This window comes from Manis javanica, chromosome 3, assembly GCF_040802235.1.
Source record: "Manis javanica isolate MJ-LG chromosome 3, MJ_LKY, whole genome shotgun sequence".
Taxonomy (NCBI): Eukaryota; Metazoa; Chordata; class Mammalia; order Pholidota; family Manidae; genus Manis; species Manis javanica.
In genome coordinates, this window is record NC_133158.1 from 144,133,561 (window position 1) to 144,158,247 (window position 24,687).

The following is a 24,687-nucleotide window of genomic DNA, read 5'->3' on the forward strand; positions in this document are numbered from 1 at the left end:
AAAACCCCCAAGGAAACCAGAAGAATGGGAACATGAACTTGGAATATAAAGACTGTAGCTACCACTGACCTGAAGAGCAAGATTTGATTAAAATTTGACAGTGGAAATATGGAAGAGGGGACAGACAGAGAGTTATGGGGGGAGGGGCATAATGACATCAGGACTTGGTTTTTATTCACTTGATCTTCTAAAACAAAATAGATTTCTGTCTTGGGCAGCTACCTGAATGCTGCTACTGGGAGAAGATTCTAGGTGTTGCTTGGTAGAGAGGGCTAAATAACTATATAAATATACACATAAAAACAGATTATAGGTAAATAAATAAATATATAGAGATATTTATTTGCATATGATATCTTACTTGGTTCCCCAAAGAACTTGAGGCAACTTGTAGAGATAATACAGTGAACTAAGTAAGAGTCATGCTATGCCAACCTCTTATCCAATTTGTCATAGGCGGGCTGCAAATGTAGTTCTTTGCTTCCTGGATGCCAAGGTAAAGAGAGCAACATTATCAATTTACAACTGATAATTTGTAAAAATTATCAAAAAATTTACAATAATCATTGAATCTTAACTATTATTGGTACTGACACCTGAACGGAGTATCTCCCCAGGCACCCATAAAGTTGTCATTGTGTAATGTAGGAATATTATAGTCAATAAATACAATAAGACATTTTTGTGGGGCTTTTTCTTAGAATGGCTATCAGTGGTGGCTAGTGTCATATACCTATATCATTAGTTAATAGAAGGAATATACTCTGTTACAAATCTAGAATATTTTGAAATATTAGATGAGTCTTGTGGAGGCCAGCTCAGCCCAGCAGTTGGGTGAGCAGTTCTCATGTTCTCTGCTCCTGCTCTTGGAGTCAGATCCAGGAAGTGAAAGCCTCTGTCCCCCTAAAGACTCAGCACCCCCCACTTGCTGTGTGGTGAGACTGCGTTGGGAACTCTGAAAAGGCCCATGTTCTGTTTTACTCCCACATTTCAGAATCCCTTTAGTCAGGGCATGAGCCCCCATATCTTACACCCAAATTATATTACCTGTCTGGCCTCTAAATGCATTTGTGTATGTGACCTCCAGAAGAGATGCATACAAGTGATGCTCCAACTGTTTCCCCCTCTACACACCTCCACCTACATATTGGTATAATTTGTGTCTTCTTTTCCCCTTCTCAGCTGCCTCTGATACTAGTTTTATAAATACCTCCTCATTCTTCTCTATCTTCTTTGGGCAAGTCTTCACGTTCACCCATGTCCTTTGTTTGGCTTCAAGACTGAGAGCTATTGTCTTCTAAAGACCCAGCACCCCTGCTTGCTATGTGGTGAGATTGGTCCATGTTTTTGGATGGTTTGCATGACTGGCCTGGAAACTGAAGCCAAAGGATTTCCCAATGAAAATGCTCTCATTCTGAGCCAAGAAGCCTGGGTATATGAGCTGGGAACGACCAGAAGTGCTTGTGGCAGAATCTGAAGTAGCCCTAAGATTTGGCCTTCATTTTCTGGTGTGATGTGAGGGCAGTGCTGCCTGTCCAGTTAACTGGACAATCCATGTGAGCACCTGAAATGAGAAGCATTTATATGTGCCCTTCCTGCTTCTTTTGAAGTTGAAATTCTGAGGATGAGTGGGTGTATTTGGCCCCAGCTAGTAAAGTAGGAGGCTTCTAAGACATGAAATCAAATGACTGTGATGTTGTAAAGGAGTGGTTAACGGCCTCAGATAAAAAGTAGTTCTAGGATGAGTTTTATAGTCCAAAATTCTTGACAATGGGTGTAATTTAGGAAGTGATACACATGTGTGTACTTTTAAAAAGAGGAAGTGGGCATTTAGACTTTTTGTTTTAGTAGATTGTTAGCATATTGGCACACCAGCTATGCAAATCAGGGGACTGGGCTGGTTATAAAAGAAACAAGAGAGAGAAAGTAAGACTTGAAATACAATTTAGATTCAAAATGGTGATTTTAACTAGGACTCTTTCTTATAAGATGGACAACAATTTCGAGTGTGACCTCAAAAGGCATAATTCAAAACTTTTGTTTTGTTTGTTATTGTAGAATTTGCCCATTCCATCCAAACCCCATTAATTTGTATTTCCTGGGTAAGTATCCCCAAGCTCAGCTTGGGAAGTAGAGGAAACTCAAAAGAGGTTTTTATTTGCTTACATATTGCCTACAAAATTCATAAAACCTTGGTTATTCAATCCATTCCAGGCTGCTTTTGGCAAATCTCTGGGTCTTGGCCCTCTGGGGGTGTGTGCCTGGCTCTGAGCTGCACCAGGTTCCACTGCAGTGGCTGAAGATTGTCCTCCAAGGAAAGCATGCTGGGAGGCATGCCAGGCAGTTCTCTAATGGTACCTTACATGGAGGCAACGCCCACCAGGTGACTGCCAGGCAGGTGGGTTCCAGGCACCAAAATGCCCTGGAGGAAGAGGCCGTGGCCAGGCCACAGGTGGAGTTGCCACGAGCAGCAGAGGCGGTCCTGGTCCCCTGGGGCCTCTTCTTAGCACGTCTATTTTCCCCAGCCCTCACGTTCTCCGCTCCTGCTCTTGGAGTCAGATCTAGGAAGTGAAAGCTGCTGTCCCCCTAAAGACCCAGCACCCCGACTTGCTGGGTGGTGAGACTGCATTGGGAACTCCGAAAAGGCCCATGTTCTGTTTTACTCCCACCACTTCACTCCCACTCCCGACTGCAGGGAGATGGACTTATTCCTACTGTACAAAAACATCCCCACACCTAATTATTCTCCCGAGGCATTTATTACTTCCTTAAAAAATTACTCAGCCCTGCAGAGCTGCCTGGGGCTTGCTTCTCAATCTGATTTGCATCTCAGAGCAATGACACATCTTAAAATCCTCCTTAAGCAGCAGGGACAGAGTCCTTCACAGCACTGGAAAGAGGAAATAGATGCTTTATGATAAATTAGTGAAGTTCTTTCTCCCAAATGCCTGTACCAGTTAATAATATTTTCACCTTGAACCCTCCTAAATTGCCCCTAAGTGAAGTGTGGTCTCCCAGCTGTCTTTCACATGCCATTTCTAACACATGGGGGTCCCCTACAACCTGAAAAGCCTCCTTGAGGGGTGAGATGACACACCATTACAGACTGTGATTTCGACAGAGCACTAACACACATCTGGAAGGAAGTAACTTTATGAGGCAGAAAATTAAAGAACTCACTTCCAGTCTGTCTGTGCTTGACCAGAGTCAGGATACATGCCACTATTTTCTGCAAAGCCAAAAAGCAAATAAGGTATTGATTGAATATAAAAGAAAAGACACTCTGGTAGTAAATAATCACCAAGAAAGTTTGAATGCCCAGTCTGGTGGGTGAAAATAAAATCACTTTTCCCATATGTACCAGTTTTATACCTGTGCTCTTGTGTAGTGGTGGAGGGAAGTAGATTAGTAGTTTTTAAAACAAGGGCCATGTTACAACCAGAGAGACATTGTTTTAGAACGGGGCAATGTATGAAGAGAAGTATGCTACAGGAAAGAACTTCTCACGACCATTATTAAGTTCTGGTGAATTGAAATGAAAGACTTTGCACTCCCACTTAGACATTAGGAGGACACTTTAATTTTGCATAGCTAGATCATTAATTTGTTAATTATTTAATATAATATTAACTTATACCAACAACTGACTATAAGCCTTAATTAAAATTTCCTGAAAAACTCATTACCCACCAACCTGTCTCAGAATGAATGTGTCATATCTTATTTAGAAAAAATAAATGAATGTCAGTGCAAAAGGTAATTGCATTTTCTAAGCATCAGAATTCAGATGGGGTAGTAATAATCAAAGTGTGGTCTTGAAGACTGTAGAAACCCAAGGCTTTTTCAGATAGTAAAGAAATCTCCCAGAGTCAGCTGAGAAATACTTGTGTTTCTGGCATCACAATTAAGTCCATATTCTTGTTTCTGGCATGAATTGATTGTTCATGACAAATCTCATTTTGACATTCTCTGGTTTTTGCCCCAGTGGCTAAAGGAAAAAGAATGGGGGGACAGGATTTAAACTAAACATGAACTGGAAAGGGGTGTCACCAACCTAGAGAAGATCTTCTAGAGGAAAGAGGTGGGGCCCCTAGAAGTAGTGTGGCCTGATGGTTAAGAACACAGGGCCTGTCTTCAGAGACCTGGATTTGCATTGCAGCTCCTTGAAGGACTACGGCTCTCCTTGTTTCCTTGTTAAGGACTTGGCATTGGTCACGGTAATGCTAGCTGTAGTAACAGAATCAATGAAGTGTAATGACTGAAAAGTAACCAAGGTTTATTTCTCACTGCTGTAACCACCTGAGGCAACTTCTCCTGGACAGCAAGCAGCTCTCCTCAAACAGTGGACTCAGGACTCAGACACCTTTTATATTGTGGCTCTGCCATCCTCTAGGTCTTTGTGATTGCAGCTCATGTAACAAGAAAGACAAAGCATGAAAGCAAACCCCTCCTTCAAAGCTTCAGTTGGAATTAAGACATCACAGCCACTCACATTCCATTGGTGAAAATCAATCATGGACCACATCTAGGTGCAAGGGGGTGGTGGGTGGGAAATGTAGTCCCTGTCTGTTTAGCTGCCTGTCAGGGACACATTTCTAACTATGAACATGGTGGGGAGGCATGTATTTTAGCGGATGCATGTATTTACCAGCTATGTCTGCCACAGGGCTATTTATCAGTTGGCAGAGATGACATAGCCTGTGGAAGGAAAGTCTCTGGACCGTAGATAAGACTTAAGGACAGGTCAACCAGTCATGGGGGATCAAGCCTGAGAGAGGGAGATCAGACCCGAGTGAGAGGCAGGCTGAGGGGCTCATCCCTCAGCTCAGAGGAGAGGTGTCAGATGCCAGGGAGAGTAAAGAGTGTCACCAGGTAATGGAAGTGTCAAAAGGCAGGTCCAATGACTGGAGTTTCTCTTTAGAAGACTCTGCTTGGTTCTTTGCTGAGGGTTATAGGTACAAAGGTGGCTGATGACATCCGTGGAGGCTGTGTGTGTGTGTGTGTGTGTGTGTGTGTGTGTGTGACAGAGAGAAACAGTAGTGACAAAGAAGTAACACCCATGTTATTTAATGTGTCGGTGCTTGTCAGACAAGGGGGTTGGTGCAATTTTGTTAAGGAATTGGACTTCTCTACAGTGGCTTCACTTGGCCTTCTCTACCTTACTTAGTTGTCTATACCTGGAAGTATCTAAACATACCATGTAACAGTTGAAGAAAAAATACACAGAATAAAGGCACAAGTATATGTAAGTACAAGCATGTTCATTGCATTACTGTTTTTCATGGCAGAAATCTGGAAAGATCCTCAATGCTCATCACTAAAGGGAATGGTTAAATCAAGTACACCCCAGCATACTGGGGATCACCATCCAGCTGTTGGGGAGAGTGACTTAGATCTATATGAGCTGACCTGGAAGGATGTCCATGGGTAATGCAGGCTGTAAAGCAAAACGTTTTGTGTGATTTCACCTTTGTATAAACAAACTGAAACACGAAACCTGTATGTACATATTTGTATAAGTATGGAGAAAGGTGAGTAAAAATACTTTCCAAGTTTTAACACTGATATTTGAAGGAGGGAAGGGGGGCTTGAAGATTGAACTTTTTCCTTAAGTATCTGTTTTGTAAATTAATGATTAATAAATGAGGAAAAAAACCCCCAAGAGGATGTGTTAAACCTCAGAAACTGGTAAAATACAGACTGCTTCCTCCATCCAAACCCTGATCACTTATTTCTCCTTTCAACAATTATTTACTGAGTAGCTACTGGGTGCCAGGTGCATTCATGAATATTACTTTATTCATTTTTTGAATAATCCCACAAGATTTTATTTACAGGTGGTAAAATAACATAGAGATTCAGTACTTGCTCAAGACCAAACCACGAGGAAGATGGTGGTCTGGGCCTGGTCTCTCTTGGCCCAGAGCTCTGCACCCTTGCCCACACCTCATTTCCTTAGAATCAGGGGATAGGCAACTTGAGTTGTTAGGTCAGGCAGTCTAGGATTCCAACTAATCCTGGTTAACTACTAAAGGTCCTAGTTTTGGAAGGCGATGTAGCACAGATATGACTCCTGTTGGGAATAATACTGGTTTTCCCTGAAAAACTTCAGCAAAATACTAGAAAGACCCAATCTTGAAAGAGCGCCCTTGGAGGTGAGTCACCCGGTGATGTCTCCAGCAGAGCAGTGGGACAGGGACAGCAGCACATCTGGGACCCCCCTGGAGGGTCTCAGGGTGGTGGGATGAACTGTTCTCCGTTTAGCTGGCTTTGACGGTATTTCGAGGGGTGCTGTAGGTATCACCTTTCTTTCTTCTTGAATGAGGGGTCTTTAGCTATGGTTTGGCTTCAAATTGGGGAGTTCAGAAGACATGGATTTCTTCAGAACACATTTCTAGCCAGAGACTGCATTGCTTATGACAAAGAGAAAACTCGTTTCTAAATTTTTACTGGGATCGGCAGTTCTGATAAGGATTTAAAAAATTAAGGTAGTCTTTCTTGGTGGGCTGAGTTTTGCATCAGGACTGTGGGTTGGGGATGTCATCATCGGTGGCTGAGGTCACACCCCCATTCTTACTTCGGCATTTTTGTAGTATTCTTCCTAGGTTGGTTGTCCCTAAAGTTCCAAATTAATAGGAATATATTTTAATTAAAAAACTAGTCTAAAAAATGGTTAAAGAAAAGCTAAAAATGAAGAAAGTCTAAGGCAGTGGTTCTCAACATTTGTATCACCAAGGGACCTTTAAAAATCCTGATGCCCAGGCCATACCCCCCGACCAATTAAATCAGTATCTGCCTGGGTGGGGGGCCCTGAATTCTCACCCCTCCAGCCCGATTTCTAAAGTTCCCCAGGTGATTCCACTGTACAACTAAAAATGAGAACTGCTGGCTTACTGACCAACATTCTTATCCAGCTGAAGCAGCAAAGGTCCAGCAGCTGAGCCTGGATTCTCAGGGCTGTGGTCGCCCCAGGAGATTGCTGACAGCTGGTGTAGGACTTTGGGGCTTTGAGAAACTTTGGGAACCCAGAGAAGACTTTGAGGCCCACCCTTTAGCTCACTGGTGAACAACTTGTCCTGCTCAACAGCCAATTCATAAAGAACAACATATATTTACAGGCTGCATTATTTTTTATTCCAAATGAAAACAACTTGATTGAGGCCCATAAAAAATGATTAACATTACAATTTAAGATTACCTATTGCACTTAATGGAAGACTGTGCAAATTGGCAATTCCTAAATACTGAAAATATCTATCTCAGTATTTTTAAGAAAGGAAAATGTAGACAGTTACCTAAGCTTCTATCTTCAGATTACATCATGGACCTTACAGTGAAACCAGGTGGTCTGTGGGTGGTTCTGGAATGTTGATTGCTCATCTCTGCTTTAGTTTATGGTTCTCTAATATCTGCGTGGATATGGATATGAGCTAATTCAATTGCTTTTTTGACACTCTCTACTTATTGGGGAACAATCTGTCATCTACTTTAGACTTAGCATTTTTCTTCATGAGACCAACAGAAGATGTTCAAATTTGAAAGCTGGCAACTGGGAAAAACATGAATGCAAGCATCATTTGTTCATATGACATCATTTGTTTCTTATATGGTACTTTGATGCAGTAATAGTCTCTGACAAGACTAGCAGCTGTGACATGGCCAAAATTGGTAACTTGGTGCATCCATGGATGTGTGAGCTCTGAGGTTGTCTTCTCTGAATCACTCATACATGCTCACACACACACACTTTCACACGTCCTTCACAAGCTTCCTGTTAGTTACTGCATGGCTTGTCCTCTGGAGCCCTTTGATTTTTCATGGATAAAGGCTTCCTGGTGGGGAATTTGGTTGAGGCAGAGTGAACAGGAAAGAAAAAAAAGCCCAGTGCAGGGCTTACTAGTGAGCAAAAAGACGTATCATATGAAACAAAGTTTTAATTTTTATTTTACATATTTATACATAAACTTTCAAGGAACCTTCTGACTCCAACAGAATGTTAATAGCACATCTAAAAATGAACTTCAGGTAGTCAACATTCACAAAATGTTGAAAACTGATTAAAATATACATATTACAGAGAGCTACAATGTCACTACGAGGCAGGCATGTATTTTTTGACTTGTATAGCACCGTCATTTACAGTTCTTCTTTAAAACTACAGTGAAGAATGAAAGTAGTCAATGGTAAAACACTTCTCCAACTTAACATTTCTAAACAAATAAAGTTAAAACTACCCTTCTGATTAACCATGATTTGTGATGGTGTAAGTACTGTACATTTTTTGTAACAATATCTTATTAAAATGCCTGATAGTTAGTGGCACAGTAAAAAAATTAAAATAAATTAAGAAGCAAAGGCCAATCACTGGACGTTAAGCTTCAGACATTATCAATGACTAACACTGATATTTGTTTCTGTGCCACCTTTAGCAACAGCATTTTTACAACCACAGAAGCAAAATAAATTCTAGCTTATCCTCTGGTTGGAAGGCTTCTTTTCACTTTGCAGGCATTTTCTCTGCCATGTGCTTCTGCTGACTTTCGGCATGTCTGTAAAATTAATAATACAGTTGTTTAGTGCTAAGGAGAAAGATCCAAACTGCTTTGCAATCAACAGTTAAAACATCCTCCAAAACTGAGGTTCTGAGTTACTCAGTGAAATCAAGAACATCAGAAACAGTACTTGATTCAAATGGATTCACCCTCTTCACTTTTTATATCTATGCATGACTCCTTTTATTTAGTAAATGACTGGATTAACCCAAGATTTGTAATGTTCCTACCTTTGAGGAGAAAAGTGCTATGTTTAAAAATGAAAAGAGATAAGTATCTGGGATAATTTATCCAACATGTGTTTAATTTTTGCCTTCTATGTGCCAGGCACTGCCCCTGGTGCTGGAGATGTGGCGGTGAGCACTGAGGTTGTTCTCACGGAGCGTACATCCTAATGGAGAGGGAGAAAGCCGGCACAGACAGTAAACAAGGGGAGAACACCCGGAAAGTAAATGTGAGCAAGAAAGTCCAAGCCCGGAGTGACAGAAGGTAACTGCCTGCCTGCTGTATCCAAACACGTGCACACAGACACAAAGGAAGTATTAAGGCTCCTGACAGAAATTGAAGCCAATAATCCAATTGTACTCGTACAAAAACTAATGACTTCCTAACAAATGGGAGGTCTTTGTGGATGCAAAAATGTTCTGTATTTGCAAGCTTTTGCTTCTCGCTCAGTTAGTCCTGAGGGTGTGACCAAGACCGTGAGGACAGGGGCAGCATGGGGTGAGTCTTCCTACTCAGCAGGCCCTATTATGGCCTGTGAGCCCGAAGTTTAGCCAACCCAGCAGCTGGCCGGTGGAGACAGAGTGGGAGGAATGGCCAAGCTGCTTCTGTCATCTGCGTGGGCACTAATTAAGTATCTTCCCAGAGAGTGGTAGGGTCTGAAGTCTGGAAAAGAAAATGTTTTGAAGTAGGGTTTTAGGAAATCATAAATTTGGCAAGAGTGAAGTATCTAAGGGTGTGGTTTCCAGCTGTAATCAAGGGTTCGGGGTAGTTTTGTGTGCTGCCTAGGCCTGGTAGTCAGTGACGTCAAGTTTAACTCACTGGTTTTTATGGTATAGGGAAGATAAACCACAAATACTTTCAGAAATAGGGAAGTGACAACAGCATCCTTGCCATATGCACAGGCCCACAAATAATTGGCGATATTCATTTGACAATAAAGGAACTCAGAAAAAAGATATCATCAGCCTAAATCAAATTCATTCCTAAACAAAATTATGCCATCAGACCATCTCATGGTCCTGTTTATGTATATGAAAGAACTTGGATCATTTTTATAAAGTAGCTCATGGGCCTCACTTAAACAAATTCAGCTCAAATAATATAGTTGACCCTTAAACAGCATGGGTTTGAACAGTGTGGGTCCACTTACACATGGGCTTTTTTCAATACATATATTGGAAAATTTTTTGGAAAACTACGACAATTTGAAAAAACTTTCTTTTCTTTAGCTTTATTGTTAAGAATACAGTATATAATAGATGTAATATGCAAAATATGTATTCATTGACTTAAGTTATCAGTAAGGCTTCTGGTCAACAATAGGCTATTAGTAGTTAAGTTTTGGGGGAGTCAAGAAGTTATACATGGATTTTCAGCTGCATGGGGGGTGAGCTGACACTCCTAACCCCAGCGTTGTTCAAGGGTCAACTTGTATTTTGATGCCCAATGAGGTAAGATTCCATTGTACCTAAGTAAATTACAGTTTTTACAGGAGTTAAAAAATACGTATCTGTGTGTGTGTGTGTGTGTTCGTATTTGCATGCACGTGCACACAAACAATAATGGTTTTTTTCTGAGAGAGAAGGAAAGGACAGGCAGAAATTGTTTTAGAAAATATTGAAAGCTGGGTGTTATTTTGAGACATACATGTTATTTTGAGCATGGATTTCATTAAAGTTTTAAACAAAGGAGGGAAAAGGTTTCAGTCTATAAAACTACAAGGTTCTCATCAACTATTTATATGAAAGTCCTTATAGGATTTGCTGCTCTCAAGGCCACAAAGACTCCTTTTGATCAATAATCATTACTGAGGACCTGTACCTGGCAGGCCCTGTCCTTGGCTCTGGGAACACAGCAATAACTGAAATGGGTGTTGTCTCTGCTTTTGGGCGGGGTGGTGGGTAGTGGTTACAGTCAGAAAGGGAGAGGCAGCAGATGAATGTAAGACAGTATGACTAGGCTCCACACCGAGGGATGTGTGCAGAGAAGAGGGTCTTACTCCAGTCTGGGTCGGGGGTGGCCTGGGAGCACTTTTCCAAAGAGGTGTCATTTAAGCCAGTGTGTCTCAAATTTGGCTGCACACTGGAATCACCTGGAGAGCTTAAAAAAGTCCTAATGTCCAGGCCACTGCACAGAATAATTAAATCAGAAGCTTTGAGGGTAGGACTCAGGCATCAATAGTTCCTAAAGTCCCCTAGGTGGTTCCAATGTGCAGCCCAAACTGAGAACCACTGATCTGAACTGTCATCTGGAATGGCAGGAGTTGGGCAGCTAAAGGGAAGAGGTGATCGGAATGCTCCAGACATCTCTACAGTCATGCTCTCAGCCTGCTGGCATCTGACACTAAAGACATTTAAAAACTCTCAGATCCCCCATGAGCAAAGTTATATTTCTGCAGCCAGGAACGGACCGAAGTTTTTGCCCCACCTGCTCCAAGTTAAAGGGTTCCTCCAACACCTTTAAATGAGTAACTCCTTGCCTTTTAACCCCATGGTTCTGCTCACCCTGTTTCCCCATATCACTCCTTCTGAAAGGCATTAAAGAGATATAGTGCAAATGTACATAATAACTTAAACACTTTGAGAGAAGGGAGGCGCCTCCCAGTGCCCTCCTGCGAGGAGGAGGGCCAGTGCTGCCGTGAGTGGCAGAGACAGGTCTCTGCTCTCACCAGTACGTCACAGAATTTACAAAAGAGTTTACATATTTTTCAGAAGGTGCTGGTATTGGCTGTATATTTCACTACTGATTTCCTATAATCTTAACACCTACATGCAAATTTCTTAGGCCAACAGAAAGGGACATGTCTTCCACTTGCTGTGCAGTGCCTGAACACCTCTGTAGATGGCGGTAATATTATTTAAATGGTTGTGTGAGTTTTCAGATGCAGGCAGATGTGCTAAAGCCTTACTGTTTTCTTATTTTTCGTTGTTTTGTTAAGGGCGAGCCCATGTAACACCCAAAGTGCACAGAATAGAGTGCTGCCTGTAGATGTTGAAAAAAACATCTAGACACAGTTCTGCAGTATTCATTTTGCTACCAAAACTATTTTCATACCATTGCATTTAGAAAAAACATTTTACTCAGCATTACATATTGAGAGGAGGTCCTGTAATAGGTTCTTAGAGGATTTACATTATGTATGTTTCCAAGCTTCTCTTGGATGGTTCCAGATCACACGGTTAATTCCTTGTGTCACTGTGACAAGCAGTGTTCTTTCTTTCCTTGGGAGCCTTCTACCCTGAATATCATTTCTGGGATTAATAGTAATCATTGCCTCCTGGTAAAGATTTCATATGAACTGCCTCAGAGAAGGTGCTATGGTAGATATGAGATCACAGGAATGCTCCCGGTATTTCATGGATTTCATATACTTGCGGTGATAGACCTTTCTACAAGGAAAACTACTGAGAGACAGAATACCTTGGCCAGCATTAGCCCTGTTTCCTTGGTCCCTATGGAAGGAGGCATTCTTTAGCTCTTCACAGAGAGGCACTTGGAGCCAAGCCCAGCTAGAAACTCAAGTCCTGGAGTTTCTCCACGGTGAGAGCAATCTGGTGGCACTGGTGTTACAGAAAAATGCCAGTGTCCCTGCCTTCTGGGTACAGCAGATGCAATTGAGAGTCAGGTCACGTGAGAGCAAGTGCCGCTTTGTGGCACCTACCATGTGGCTGCTCATGTGCTGTAAACACGCCAGCCTACAATGGCCCATGGCCAACTCTCTGAGGGACAGTCTTTCAGAATCAAGTCCCCCTAAACCAGAACTGCTGACCTGGTCTAGGTGGGGTTTAAGCAGTTCTAACGCACTGGAAGTACAGCACTAGGGCGGGTGGTTCTGAAAAAGCACTGCGTGAAGGAGCATTTTGGCTACTTCCCTGCCATCTAAACAGCTAATGCCAGCAGAATTTGGGTGGGTACTCATGGAAGTAAGGGAAGAAGTTCTCTAGACCAGCCTGGCCTTCTTTCCTTCTTGGTGAGGCCTCACTGACCTGGTCAAATCTTCAATGTCCACCAGCATGGCATCTTGCTCTGTGTGCAGCTCATCTCGGATGAGCAGCAGCTGGACCAGCTCTTCATTCAAGCCTGCGGAAAGAACAGAGGGCATTTTAAAACATAAAATTGTATCTCAGTCCAAACGTGTAACTATCTATGGATCATCATAACACAGAAGACCATGGATACATACATATATGTAAGCAACTAAACCTAACAGGAAAGCAATTTTTATTAAGATTTAGAGTTCTTCTATTAGCTTCTCATAAGCCCAGGAGAAATCATCAATTTGAGAACCTGGCTAGTCTGCATAATTGCAGTAGTGCTGGATGAAAAGAGTAGAATATATAGGATTTCTAATCACATTCACATTCAAGTGGGAAAAGAAATTGTTAGCTGCTAGGAGAATAGCTTTTTAGAAGCAGCAGGACTTGGGAGAAGTGTGAACAAAGAAGTCGGGGGCATATTAAGTTTCCACTGCTCTTCTGGATGCTTCTGCCACACTGAGAGTGGAGGACTCCCCCCGACACCACCCACTGCACCTGGCCACCTGGTGGTGTGGGATCAGACGCCCAGCTGTAGACAGAGGTGCTGGGGGACGCTTCCACTGTCTAGGGAAGGAGCAACCCTCCGTGCAGGCTGTTCTAAGAAGAACAAGTAATATCTAAAGTCATTGGAAAGCCATTGTAAGACCTGAAGAAATACCCCTGAAATCTCTGTACAACAGATGCTGAGCCAAGTGTTCCTTAGGACTTACACTGGGAATAAAATATAAATGGGAACATTTCTAATCCTCCTGAAATCAGTGCATTGAGTTAAACTAGCTTCTGCTCCTGAAAAAAGATTAAGAGTCAAGGGTTCTCTCTTACTACTTTTCCTCAGACTGGCTATGAATGAAAGCTTCTAGGTCCCAACACATGGGCACCTGGGGGAGAGCATTCATGTAACAAAAGCTCTGGGCCCCAGAATGAAAGGAAGGAGGTATTCAGCGAAGCCCTCCTTGGAAATGCTTTTAGAGATCCTGACTTCAAGTGATGCATTTATTGGCCTTTAATTCAGACTAGTTTCAAAATTAAAAGAGGGAGAAAAAAAATCACACAGAGGTCTAAAATTTTATCTAATTCTGAAAGGGATTAGATGGCAATTTTATTATTTAAAAGTCTAAGGACGATGTCTCAGTGGTAAAATATCAGAAAGCCTGTTAAATCCTTAACACGCCTAATAATCTGTTCTCAACTAAAATTAAAATATAGTAGAATTTAAAAAAACTCTGTGACTCTTCCGTTTCCTTAATTAAAATGTTAAAACTGTTTGATTTTAAAACAATACAGAATGTATTAACTTGACACCAGATACACCAAAACTCTCTTTGTTCTAATGTGTTCTAATGTGTTCATAGGGTAACTTTTTATACTAGTATTCATAGTATATGCACAATGCATAGAAATTTTTCTCCCATACAAAGTTTTTAACTTTATAGTATGGAAATTTTTTAATTGACACAAAAGCAAGACAATAGTTTAATGAATCCTTGTGCCCTATGCACCCAACCAATTTCAACAGCTATCAACTCATGGCCAGTCTTGACTTCTCTAGGTCCCCTCTGGGTTATTTAAAAGCAAATTCCAAACACCGTATTATTCCATCTGTGAGTGTTTCAGTATATATACCTAAAGACTGGACTCCTTTTTAAATTAATGTAATCGTAATGTATTTATCATACCTGAATAAATAAATAAATTTTAATAAAACATTCAATCAGCATTCAAATTTCCCTGCTTGGCTGCTAAATGCTTATTCACTATTTGGTGGTTAGTTTGTTTGAATGCATTTGGTTGGCTTGTCTCTTAGGTGGTTTTTAATCTTCACATCCAAGGACTTAATAGAATCATGCCTTCCAGAGGCTGGAGGGCGTGCACAGTCATTGAAACTTGGCCAAGGAAGCGTGTCCTTCCATCGGGCCAAGAGCCTGCCCTTCTCTGTACAGCAGTTACCCTGAGTGAGCGCCATTCACTTACCACCCTCTCTACACACTTCTGTTAGAGGTCTGTCTTTATTCTGGGTTGAAAAAAGGCCCATGCTTTATCACTCTTTCTTTTCACATATCGGTCATATATTTCTATCACTGGAGTCCCACAAAATAAGCTTTGATGATCTAAAATCACTGTATATACAAGTAAAGTTGAGGGTGTAATTGTGTAATAAATGACTTGTACTGACTAACTTGTATTTGTATCTTCTAGAAATAAATCTGTGACCCAAATCCATGCTAGGCACTGTGGTGGGAACCGGGAATGTAAGATGAGTAAGAAGAACCTTTAATTTCTGTGAACCTTGAAAAATTCTTAAAGTTTCTGGCCATTTTACAGTAAAAGAAAACAAAAACAAAAACAGAGCCTTAATGATACTCTTCCTTTCCTTGCAAGCACACAGGAGGAAACCAGTGAAACGTACAAAGGAATTGAATCAAGGAAACAGTGTGGCCCCATTACATTGTACGTTAACATCCCATTTTCAAGCACCTCTTACACTTACTTTCTATCTGGGAATGGAGGTCATTGACTATCACTTGTAGCTGCCCAATAGTCATGTCTCTCAGGTCAGTGGGCTTTAAACTTCTTTTCATCAAGCACTCACTTATATGAGGCATGTGTGGCAGCTGAAGATACAAAGGGGTGAAGTGGGGGTGTGAACAGAGCAGCAAGGACACAAGACCCAGTTTTCTCCTGAGACCCACCCTTATTCACCCACCTCAGTTCAGGTTCTGTGCTTAAATGCTTTCCCAGTCTGAGCAGTTCCCAGTGTGAGACCCTATCTACACATACCACATTGTCTAAAATGCTACTGGCATCAAAATGCTACACTGCTCAGATCAAAGCTTTGGATTGATTTTTCTCACAGGCTGTGACAATGGTGAGTCACAAATGAATTATTAGGGAGCTCAAGTAGTATCAGTGACATGGCTAAAATGATTAAGATCAGCTATTTATTAATTTACGATACAAGCACTGTTCTATGTGCTTTGAATGCTTTGTTCACTGAATTCTCACAATGGAGCTCTTACACAGGTATTACTATTCCATTTCAGAGAAGAGAAAACTGAGACTTAGGTAACTTGCTCAGAGCCCCACAGCAGGGCAGAGCTAGACTTAAACTCTGCAGCCCAGGGCTCTGCTCCACTGGGCCATCCTGTCTCCACTAAAGGGTGGGAACAAGAGCTAAAGCAAAAGCAAGTCTGCCACAACCAGTAGGTTCTTAAACTGACGGCTTTAGAAGAATTAAAACATTCCCATGACAGCTCATATTGCCCCTAAGAAACATTACGGTGAATCAACAGCAAAGTTTGCTTTTGTGAAATCTGTTGCTTATGTATTCTTCAGTGACACAGTGAGAAGGAAAAAGAAACAAACGTAAATATTTCTCAATGACAGTACTTTTTACAAAGTGCCTCATAGAAACCCGAGTTTGCACAACTCTGGGAAAGGACTGGGACAGTGCTAACCATTCACAGCCACCAAACCAGCGTTTGCTGCTTACAAGGTCAGCGACAGGAGACTTTTTCCTGTTCTGTTTTTCCACTTCTACTTGCATTTTGGCCATGGGTTTGGCCATGGCGAGGGCCATTTTGGCTTCTGCTTGCAATTTCTTTTGCCTTGTGAGGAAGTCCATGTCATCCAGGGATTCAGATTCCTCTTCAGTAGTGTCTCTATCGGAATAGGAGGAACTCTGTTTGCTCTGTGGAGGGAAAAAGAGCAGCCCTGAGCCTTTTGTGCCAGGTGCCACCTTTGGGGATGAGTGCCCGCTTTCCCTCCTTGGGGCCTCTCTCAGAAAGGCCCAGTCCCTTCCACCAAGGTGACTTGCAGCTTGATTTGATCTGTACAAGTCTCAGGCAACATTAAAAAAGGTCACTATGTCCTCAGTGTTAATAACAGACTCTGATTTTTACATAAAGAGTAGTGTGACTAGTAATAGAGAGAATATATTTATGACAATCTTGAGACATTTCTTTGATTCTTGGTCTCAAAACTTTCTGGAAGTGATCAGATACAGCAAAATATTTAACCCAGAGCTACGGTGGTGTGTTGCTCCCTGGAGTGGATGGGACCTCAGGAAGCCAATGAAGTTGTGAAGTTGTACTGCACTCAAGGACAAACAGAGTTGCCTGCTGGTCTTTGGTAAAAAAGGTGATAGGCAGACCTCACAGAGAGGAAGTAATTACAGCAACAAGAACTCAGGGGCACTGAGCCATCTTTTGTTCATATGTGTGCAAGGAATGAGTATGGAATGCTTTACATACATTATCTTGCTGGTTTCTATGAGCAACATCTCTATGCACAAGCCTTCCCACCCCTGCCCCTGCCCTGACTCCCATTCCCTGCGCTTTAAAATATGTCATTATATGTGTTAGTCTGTGTGCATATTACTAAGCTCAATGAGGAAAGATTGGCAGATAGCGTATTTTCCTTCATAACTTTTTACGGCATCTGTGATCTCTGTTCCGGTTTAACATGGAAGTCGTTGCAAACTTTAACGGGGCTTCTTTCTCCTTATTGTATCACAGTTTTTACTTTTCAATCACTCTCAAATTCTAGGAGCATGCCACGTCAAGAAATGTTAAGAGATATGTCTTTTTATATCTCTGCAGTATTTGTTTCTGAATAACAACAGAAAAGAAGCTAAAGGACCAGGAAAGCACACACCCTGAGCTTCGGTGGAAGCTTCTGGACTCACCATGGGAGACAAGGGGGTGTCCAAGCTGGTTTCAGTCTTACTGTCATCGGCGTCGCTGTCCTTGTCACTGCTGCTGTCGTTGACGAAGCAGATCTGCAGGTTCATCCCACTCTGCAGGCTGGGCGGAGGCAAAGAGAACACTCATCCCACTCAGCTCCCTCTTGGCTGGTGGCTCTCAGTGGGACTGTCTGGCTTTGCTAACAGAGTAGTTTTCTATGGTCTTCGCATAGAAGAGTGAGGGGCCACTATCACTCTCAGCTTACAGATGGTAACTCCTACGACAGCATCACGATCATAACTCGGTATGTTGGTAAAAAATGATAACTTTTACTAATATTGTATTTGTTCTTTCCTACATCAATTTCAGGTTAAGTGAAAAACAACTAGAGGCAACATGATACAGTACCCGGTACAGTGCCAAACACCTAGATGGCGTGGGATGAAAATGTGTCGAGTTACTGAGTTTGCCCTCCTGTCAATGAAGACGAATGGAGTCCTCAGTCAAGTCAACTGGCCTGCTGTCATCTAGTGACCTGTCCCATGGGGATGGCCCAAAGAAACTCCCTACAGCCAGCATCCCAGGGCCACAGCTCTCTGAAGGAAGACTCCTTTTTCCCCCCAGATAGGCAGATTAGGTTCATCCAAAGGAAGCCTTTATTTAGGGCAGTTGCCAAAAGCCAATCAAGGAAGTTCATTTATGTCATCAAGAACAAAACACACCACAGGTTCACCCTAGCGGAACTTGAGGAAACCCCAAACCCAGCCAGAATGGCACAGCCTGAGAAGGCAGCAAGGCTCTGCAGACTGTGTGCGCAAAGAGCCTCAGAGGGGGAGACTTCTCATTATCTTGTGGCGAATCCTGAGGCTCCATGAGTGATATTGCCTGAAATGTGGTCGCAAAGGGTCACCTGGCTGTGAATCTGCTGTGCACTGGGCCAGATAGTACATTCAACTCTGTTCCAATCTCTTGAAGTTGAACACATTTCAAAACTATTTGGCAATAAAGGGTTTTAAAGAAGTAATTTTTAAAGCATTCCTAGTAGTCCCAGTCTGTGAGTAAGCTTAGGAAAAGACAAAGCAAAAAGAGCTTCCTAAGCAGCAAGGGAGGGTAAGGACACTGAGATGCTCTGGTGTTACTACTGTCACGGGAAAAATGCAGAGCGGCGCGTCTGATAGTTGATATCTGTGTTTGATTTTTTTTATTCCAATGGATATGGATGCTTTGTACAAATTGCCTAGATGATTCATAAAGTGCTTCCTGGAAGCCCACATAGAATCCAGAAAAAGAAAATCTGATTAAACACAGGCACTGCTGCTGTTACGTGTATGTACTGCCACCTACTGTTAGTTTGTGTAATTAATGAGGGTCCAGGCTTATTTCCCAGTAAGGAAATGGGGCATCAGCTCACATATGCTCTGTTCCCTGACTGCCTTCAGGAGCAGGCAAGGAGAGCCAGGCCCTGGCTGGGTGCAGAAGGCAACGGGTTCTGCTGTGATCAGCTCAGCGTGCTTAGAGTTGGTCGGACTTAAAAAGTTCTGCATCCTGACTTCTTTCACTAGGCACATCACTTAGCCTCTATGAACCTCAGTTTCCTCATCTGTAAAATGGGGTGAATAACTGTGTTTTGTAGGAAGGATGTAAAGAGTTAGTTTACAGCTGGGCACATACCAAGTGCTCTGTACACATTCATTATCTTCCTTTTCCTATTTTCTGAAAGCCTGACAAAAGAACACAGACTTAAAGGTAATGTGACTTTGTAAAGGTATCTCTCAAGTCACTTACTCTAATACCTTGCTGGTCACAACAATTGCCTGATGCATAGGCAGCTGAGAGCATCCGTGCTCCCTCTTTATCTACTAGGACCCTGGATTTCTACTGAGCTGGAATTTGTCTCCTTTTAACTTTCCTCCATTGGAATTTTTTTCCTGGAGAAACCTAATATGTTCAGGTTACCCTTTGGTCCCATATAAAATAAATTATAAAATTTATTATGTATCAATCAATTTTTATTAATAAAACTCGAGGTCTGTGGATTAGAAGATAATGAGAAATAAAACTTCAAATTAAAGACAGACATATTTTACAGGCGTATTTTAAAATTAAAAAAGCGTTTGTAATTAAGTCTAATTTGAATCTAGGATTATGTAGCATTTTCTTCATATTGAATAGCTAACATCTTGAAAGGAAGTATTTGGCACTGTATGCACGGATTATAAAAATATAAAATGAACCACGATACCATTACAAAATAAGGTTAAAACTTCCAAAGATATGTGTTTTCATTCTGAAGAAACCTGGGTCTGTTGTTCTGCCCCCAAACTGACCTTTGTGCTAAGTAAGGATCAACTCAGACCTAAATCAACTGTCCCATACAGTGTTTCAAATTCAGGAAAGGCAAAGGAAGGAAAAAAAAAAAAGGAAAGGATTTAGTAGTTGGAGTAAAATGAAAAACCCTCAGGTAGAAATTCAGAAAATCGCCTTCGTACCACATTATCACCGTGGGAAATGGAACAGAGCTTCTTACAGGGTGAGACTTCTAATTCCTTACTGCGGTAATCACCAAGAATGTTACTCTCAGGAAAAGGAAATTATATGACATAACAGCTAATGGTTCAGAGGGGATTTTAGTAAAGACATCTTAAAACGGACTCAGGTTTCAAGAAGGATTTGTTTGCCTTTAGCCTTTAAGTGGGTTTTAAGATGAAGGTGGCTTTGGAGAACTCAACCCCAGGCCCCAAAAAGCAGCCTGGTAGCAGGGTGAGTCGGGCCTTTTGGGGGTGGCTACCGGCCTCTGTGTCACAGGGTCAAGGACCATAACCTCTGTTGGGGCCCTTCCCACCCTGGAGGCATGGTGTGCTGAGGCTCAGTCCTGCAAGCTGGGGTCGCTGGCCTCCGTCCCTCATACCTCAGGGCATCCGGCCTTGCTTGCAACCAGGTTACATAGCTTAGCAAAATCCAAGCTGCTGGAGGTTCAATTTGCCTGGATCTCTCAAGCTCAGTCTGACGTGAAAACAAAACACGATCCTCATCTTTTAATCCGCGATATAATTTTAGGTATCCTTTTCAAGATTACTTGACGTTTGCAGTGGCACGTAGCAGGGCATCGCAGGCATCTGCCTTGCCCGTTGATACCAGTTTTGAAAGGTCTGGGTCTTGCTGATCCTGGAAACCTCCTCTCCTTATGAACCACGTGGCAATGCAAAGCCACTCTGCTGCCCAGAGCTACTGACAGGGAGCCCGAGGGCTGGAGAGTGTGCCGGTGGGGGTGCTGCTCAGAACTAGGAAGACTGTAAAGGCAGAGTGTGCCTTCTGGACATCTCAATGGGAGTGGCAGTGGTTTTCTGAGTGACAGTGTTTATTGACCAGCAGCAGGAAGACATTTAGTGGAGAGGCTGTTCAGTACCTATGCCTGCCTGGATTTTACCCAGAGGAAGCGTGTTACTTGGAAAGTGCTCATGCTGACACTCAACTACCATTACTGGGGATATTATTAAAATATGCATGGCACTGAGAGAATGGCAGAGATGAAAAGTTCTTAACTACTAAGAGGATATTTCAAAAACCTAACCAAGCAGTAATATGATCAGGTATAAAGATAACACTTTTTTCAAAATCCAAGGACAAGACCAGTTTATTCCCTAAAAGAAACAATGTGATTGATGGTCCTAAAGTTTGCTGTAACTTCTAGTTTGGTAGAAGCCATTTGAATCAAGCCTTTGTCCTTGGCCTGGGCTTGTGGGGACCGGGATTGGCTGGTCTGAGGCCAGCTCTGAACCCCAGAACTATTTACTGTTTTCTGATTTTATAACTAGGAATCTCCCAGCACCAGCTTAGACTACCAGAATCGTTGTATAAATGTTTAAGATTCTTTGGTTTTTACCCCCTTGGCCTGGGGTTATGGGGACTGGGATTGGCTGGTCTGAGGCCAGCTCTGAACCCCAGAACTATTTACTGTTTTCTGATTTTAGAACTAGGAACCTCCCAGCACCAGCTTAGACTACCAGAATCCTTGTATAAATGTTTAAGATTCTTTGGTTTTTACCCCCTACAAACCTCTTAGGTAACTTCCCTTGAACTGTTGTATTGAATTTAGTTTAAAAGTATATTCGCTTACATTCTCTTCTTGAGCTATCCAACCACTTGTGCATTACAGGCAAGGTAACGGTTATGCAGAAGTCAATTGCCTTCCTCCAGAACAGAGACAGGCTGATTACAAAAATGGTACCAATTGTCCCCTCCCTTTATTGGCCCCTCTGTAATGGGACTTTGCAGCTTTTCCCATCAAGAAGTCCATTTCCCTACTCCTGGGCCGGCCTCCTGACTTGTCTCACCGACAGAATGCAGAGGGAGTGATGGAGTAGCAGCTCCAAGTCTCCCCTATCAGGGAACCGGTACTTTTGAGAAAAGTACTGGCTAGACAGCCCACTGGCAGATGGGTGACTTCATGGCACCAGGCTCAACCAGCAGTTATCCCGACTGAAGCCACTAACACGTGAGAGAGCTCAGCCAAGAGCCGGAAAGGCAACTCGTCAACCCATAGCTGACCGCAGACACACAAGCAAGCCCATCCAAGCCCACCCAAGCCCAGTTCCGGTCAGCAGAAGTGCTCAGCTGACCTGTAGGCTCCCAAGCAGAAATCAGTGCTTATGATTGCATGTCACTGCATAGATGGTTTTTTTATTATGCAGGTGTTTTATTTTATAATGCAGCATCACTGTGGCCATGATACCTGGTGCAAGGTCACAACATGCACAAAGCATGTACTAAGTGCATGGATCATTAAAACACAATGTACAAATAGAAATGTGGAATATATAGAGCACTGCAAGAGAACTAAAACAAACACAACAAAAACATTTAGTAGACACTCCCTGTCTTAGATATGATAAGAGAAAAGAAGCTCTTTTACTACTCAGGCATTAGTTAGTAGGAAAAGTGTTAACTACGAGGAGCAACTGCAAGAACTGCTGAAGGAAAGGAGGTCTTGGTGAACTGAGGTGGGGGAAATAAATGCAGGGGAGAGATGGAGATGCTAGCCCTGCAGCAGTTCTGAGCTCAAAGAAGTTAAGGGCATTTCAGACTAGGTGCCTAAGAGAGGCTTGGGGCAAAGGAGGATATCAGGCATTTGATGGTCCCAGCAAAAGCTGAGGAGGGCAGCCCCAGGGGTGGTTAGAGTGTGAATGGCTCTCTCTGGGCTTTTTTCCTCCATATCCTGCACATACTCTCTTTTTCTGCTCCCTTTACTATGGCTAGTTCTGGACCCTTCCACCTGTACACATTCACATGATGGCTGGAAGGCACCAAGACTTTTAAAAGACTTGGTTTCTGTTTGTAGTTCAACTACTAACTATGCATAATACAGTAGTCATGAACCATAAAATGCCTTCAGGAGCCAGCTAGGATAAAAGAGCGAACAAGCCCAGATATAAGTAAGAAACATATAGAAAAGGGGAACTAGCATTCAGCAGCAATTCTTTGGTAAGGCATGTGCCTCTGTATCCTAACCTGCTTCTTGAAACCTCTAAATACTTGCATTCCCCAGACAGCTGTTGGTTCTAATCTGACAGTGTCCAGTTCTTGCACTAATGATTACTGACATGTGATTAAATTTGGAATTATAGGATGTTCATGTTGAAAAAACACATTTTCACCAGAGACATTTTCTAGCATGAACTGTAGACCAGAATGAGGTTAAATTATACAAGGTCACAAAGCTGGTATTTTACTGTAGGAAAGTTGAAAGCCTGTCTTGAGAGGCCAGGTTACTTTAGGGATAGAATAAATTGAATGAATGGAAGAAAAAAGGAAGATGAAAAAGGAAAGCAAACCAAAAACCTGGAACCAACTCCAATCAATGCCTAACAAGAGACTGAGTCAGGACATGATGGTGAACTGTATGAGAAGCCATTTTGCAGGGAGTAAAAATATACACTATAGAAGAACACTTATGAATATGGGCAAATATTCCTGATATATTGTTAAGTGAAAAAAAAAAACCAGACTATAAAACAGTAGGTATCATATGATTGCAACTTTGGAAACAAAGATATGGATGTATGTGCATAGAAAAAATGCCAGGAAACATAAATAGAGACTTTTTAGTGCAAGAAATTCAGTTGACTTTGAATTTTTCTCTTTTGAGCTCCTCTGAGTTGCCATGTGTGGGCATTTAGCAGGAATTAAAAAAGGAAAAGGCGAGAAAATGGGCTAGTTGATTAGCACTTGTGTGCTGGAGAAAAGGTGAGTAGGATTAAGTGTTTGACAGCTGGAAGAGGATGGCTGTGGGTCTGACTCACATGGTGTCTATGCAGGGACCATGACTCACGCATGAATCAGGCTAGGCTTTTGTTTTTCATAAGGTGCTAGAGGGGTGATCCTTTTGGAGGACAGCAAGAAAGATTTTTTTACAAGTGAACATTTCTGTGTATGGACTCTTATTTATCTGTTGACACTGCTTCCTGGCCTAGTCTCAATCCTATTCTCCTCCTTGGATCTGAAGTAGATTACAGACTCTAAAGTAGTTGATAGACATTTAACTGTTTGCATTTTTAAAACCAGCCTGCCCAGTCCAGACAGAGTTTAAAGTTGTATCTGCCCGACTTTCTAATGAGTTTCAGCTGCTGGAGCTGAGGACCTGCTTGTCTCCTTTCAGACCTGTGATGATGCTCATGTGGCCAGGGTAAAGAAATGGCAGTGGAGAGGCAGTGCCTGCACATGCTTTGAAGGGTATGACTGGATTTGGTGAAAATCTTAATTGCAAATTCTTTTACTAGTTCGAACACTGAATCACTGCTTTCACCACTTTATATGTTCATGTTTTTAAAAATGTTGGAGCTGCCAATTTAGGTGCGGTTCCATAATAAGCTTTACCTCAAAGACATTCTCTTTCATGACTGAATCTGTGGTCATTGCATTCAGTATGGTCATTAAAAAGAATGTGGTAGATCTACTGAACTGGTTTGATTCGATGAAATGTGGTTATTCGTACTCTGCCATCTCTGAAGTCAGGCTCTCAGACACCCTGTAGCTAGCGGCATGACTGTCCTTCTGAGCAGGAACACAGTCAGCCAATTAGCTGGTCAGGGGCCACCAAGGGAGAGGGGAGCTGTGGTAGCTGACTGCTCATGCCTTCTGATGAGAACCACAAAGTGACAGCATCAAAATTTGCAGAGTGGGGGCCTGTGGCTT

The 24,687-nt window shown here is 42.3% G+C and overlaps 1 protein-coding gene across 4 annotated transcripts in view; it reads right to left on the reverse strand.

Moving 5' to 3' along the window:
- Positions 1-7,914: 7,914 nt before the first annotated feature.
- Positions 7,915-24,687, reverse strand: part of SCHIP1 (schwannomin interacting protein 1) — a 146,358-nt gene continuing 129,585 nt past the window's right edge. For all 4 annotated transcript variants that reach the window (XM_036997894.2, XM_036997893.2, XM_036997898.2 and 1 more), the window contains 5 exons: positions 17,499-17,616; positions 16,305-16,502; positions 15,303-15,426; positions 12,764-12,857; positions 7,915-8,549 (listed from right to left, as the gene is read on the reverse strand). In XM_036997894.2, coding sequence (XP_036853789.1) covers positions 8,498-8,549; positions 12,764-12,857; positions 15,303-15,426; positions 16,305-16,502; positions 17,499-17,616 — 586 coding nt within the window. In that variant the 3' untranslated portion in view covers positions 7,915-8,497. The remainder of the gene's footprint in view (positions 8,550-12,763; positions 12,858-15,302; positions 15,427-16,304; positions 16,503-17,498; positions 17,617-24,687) is intronic.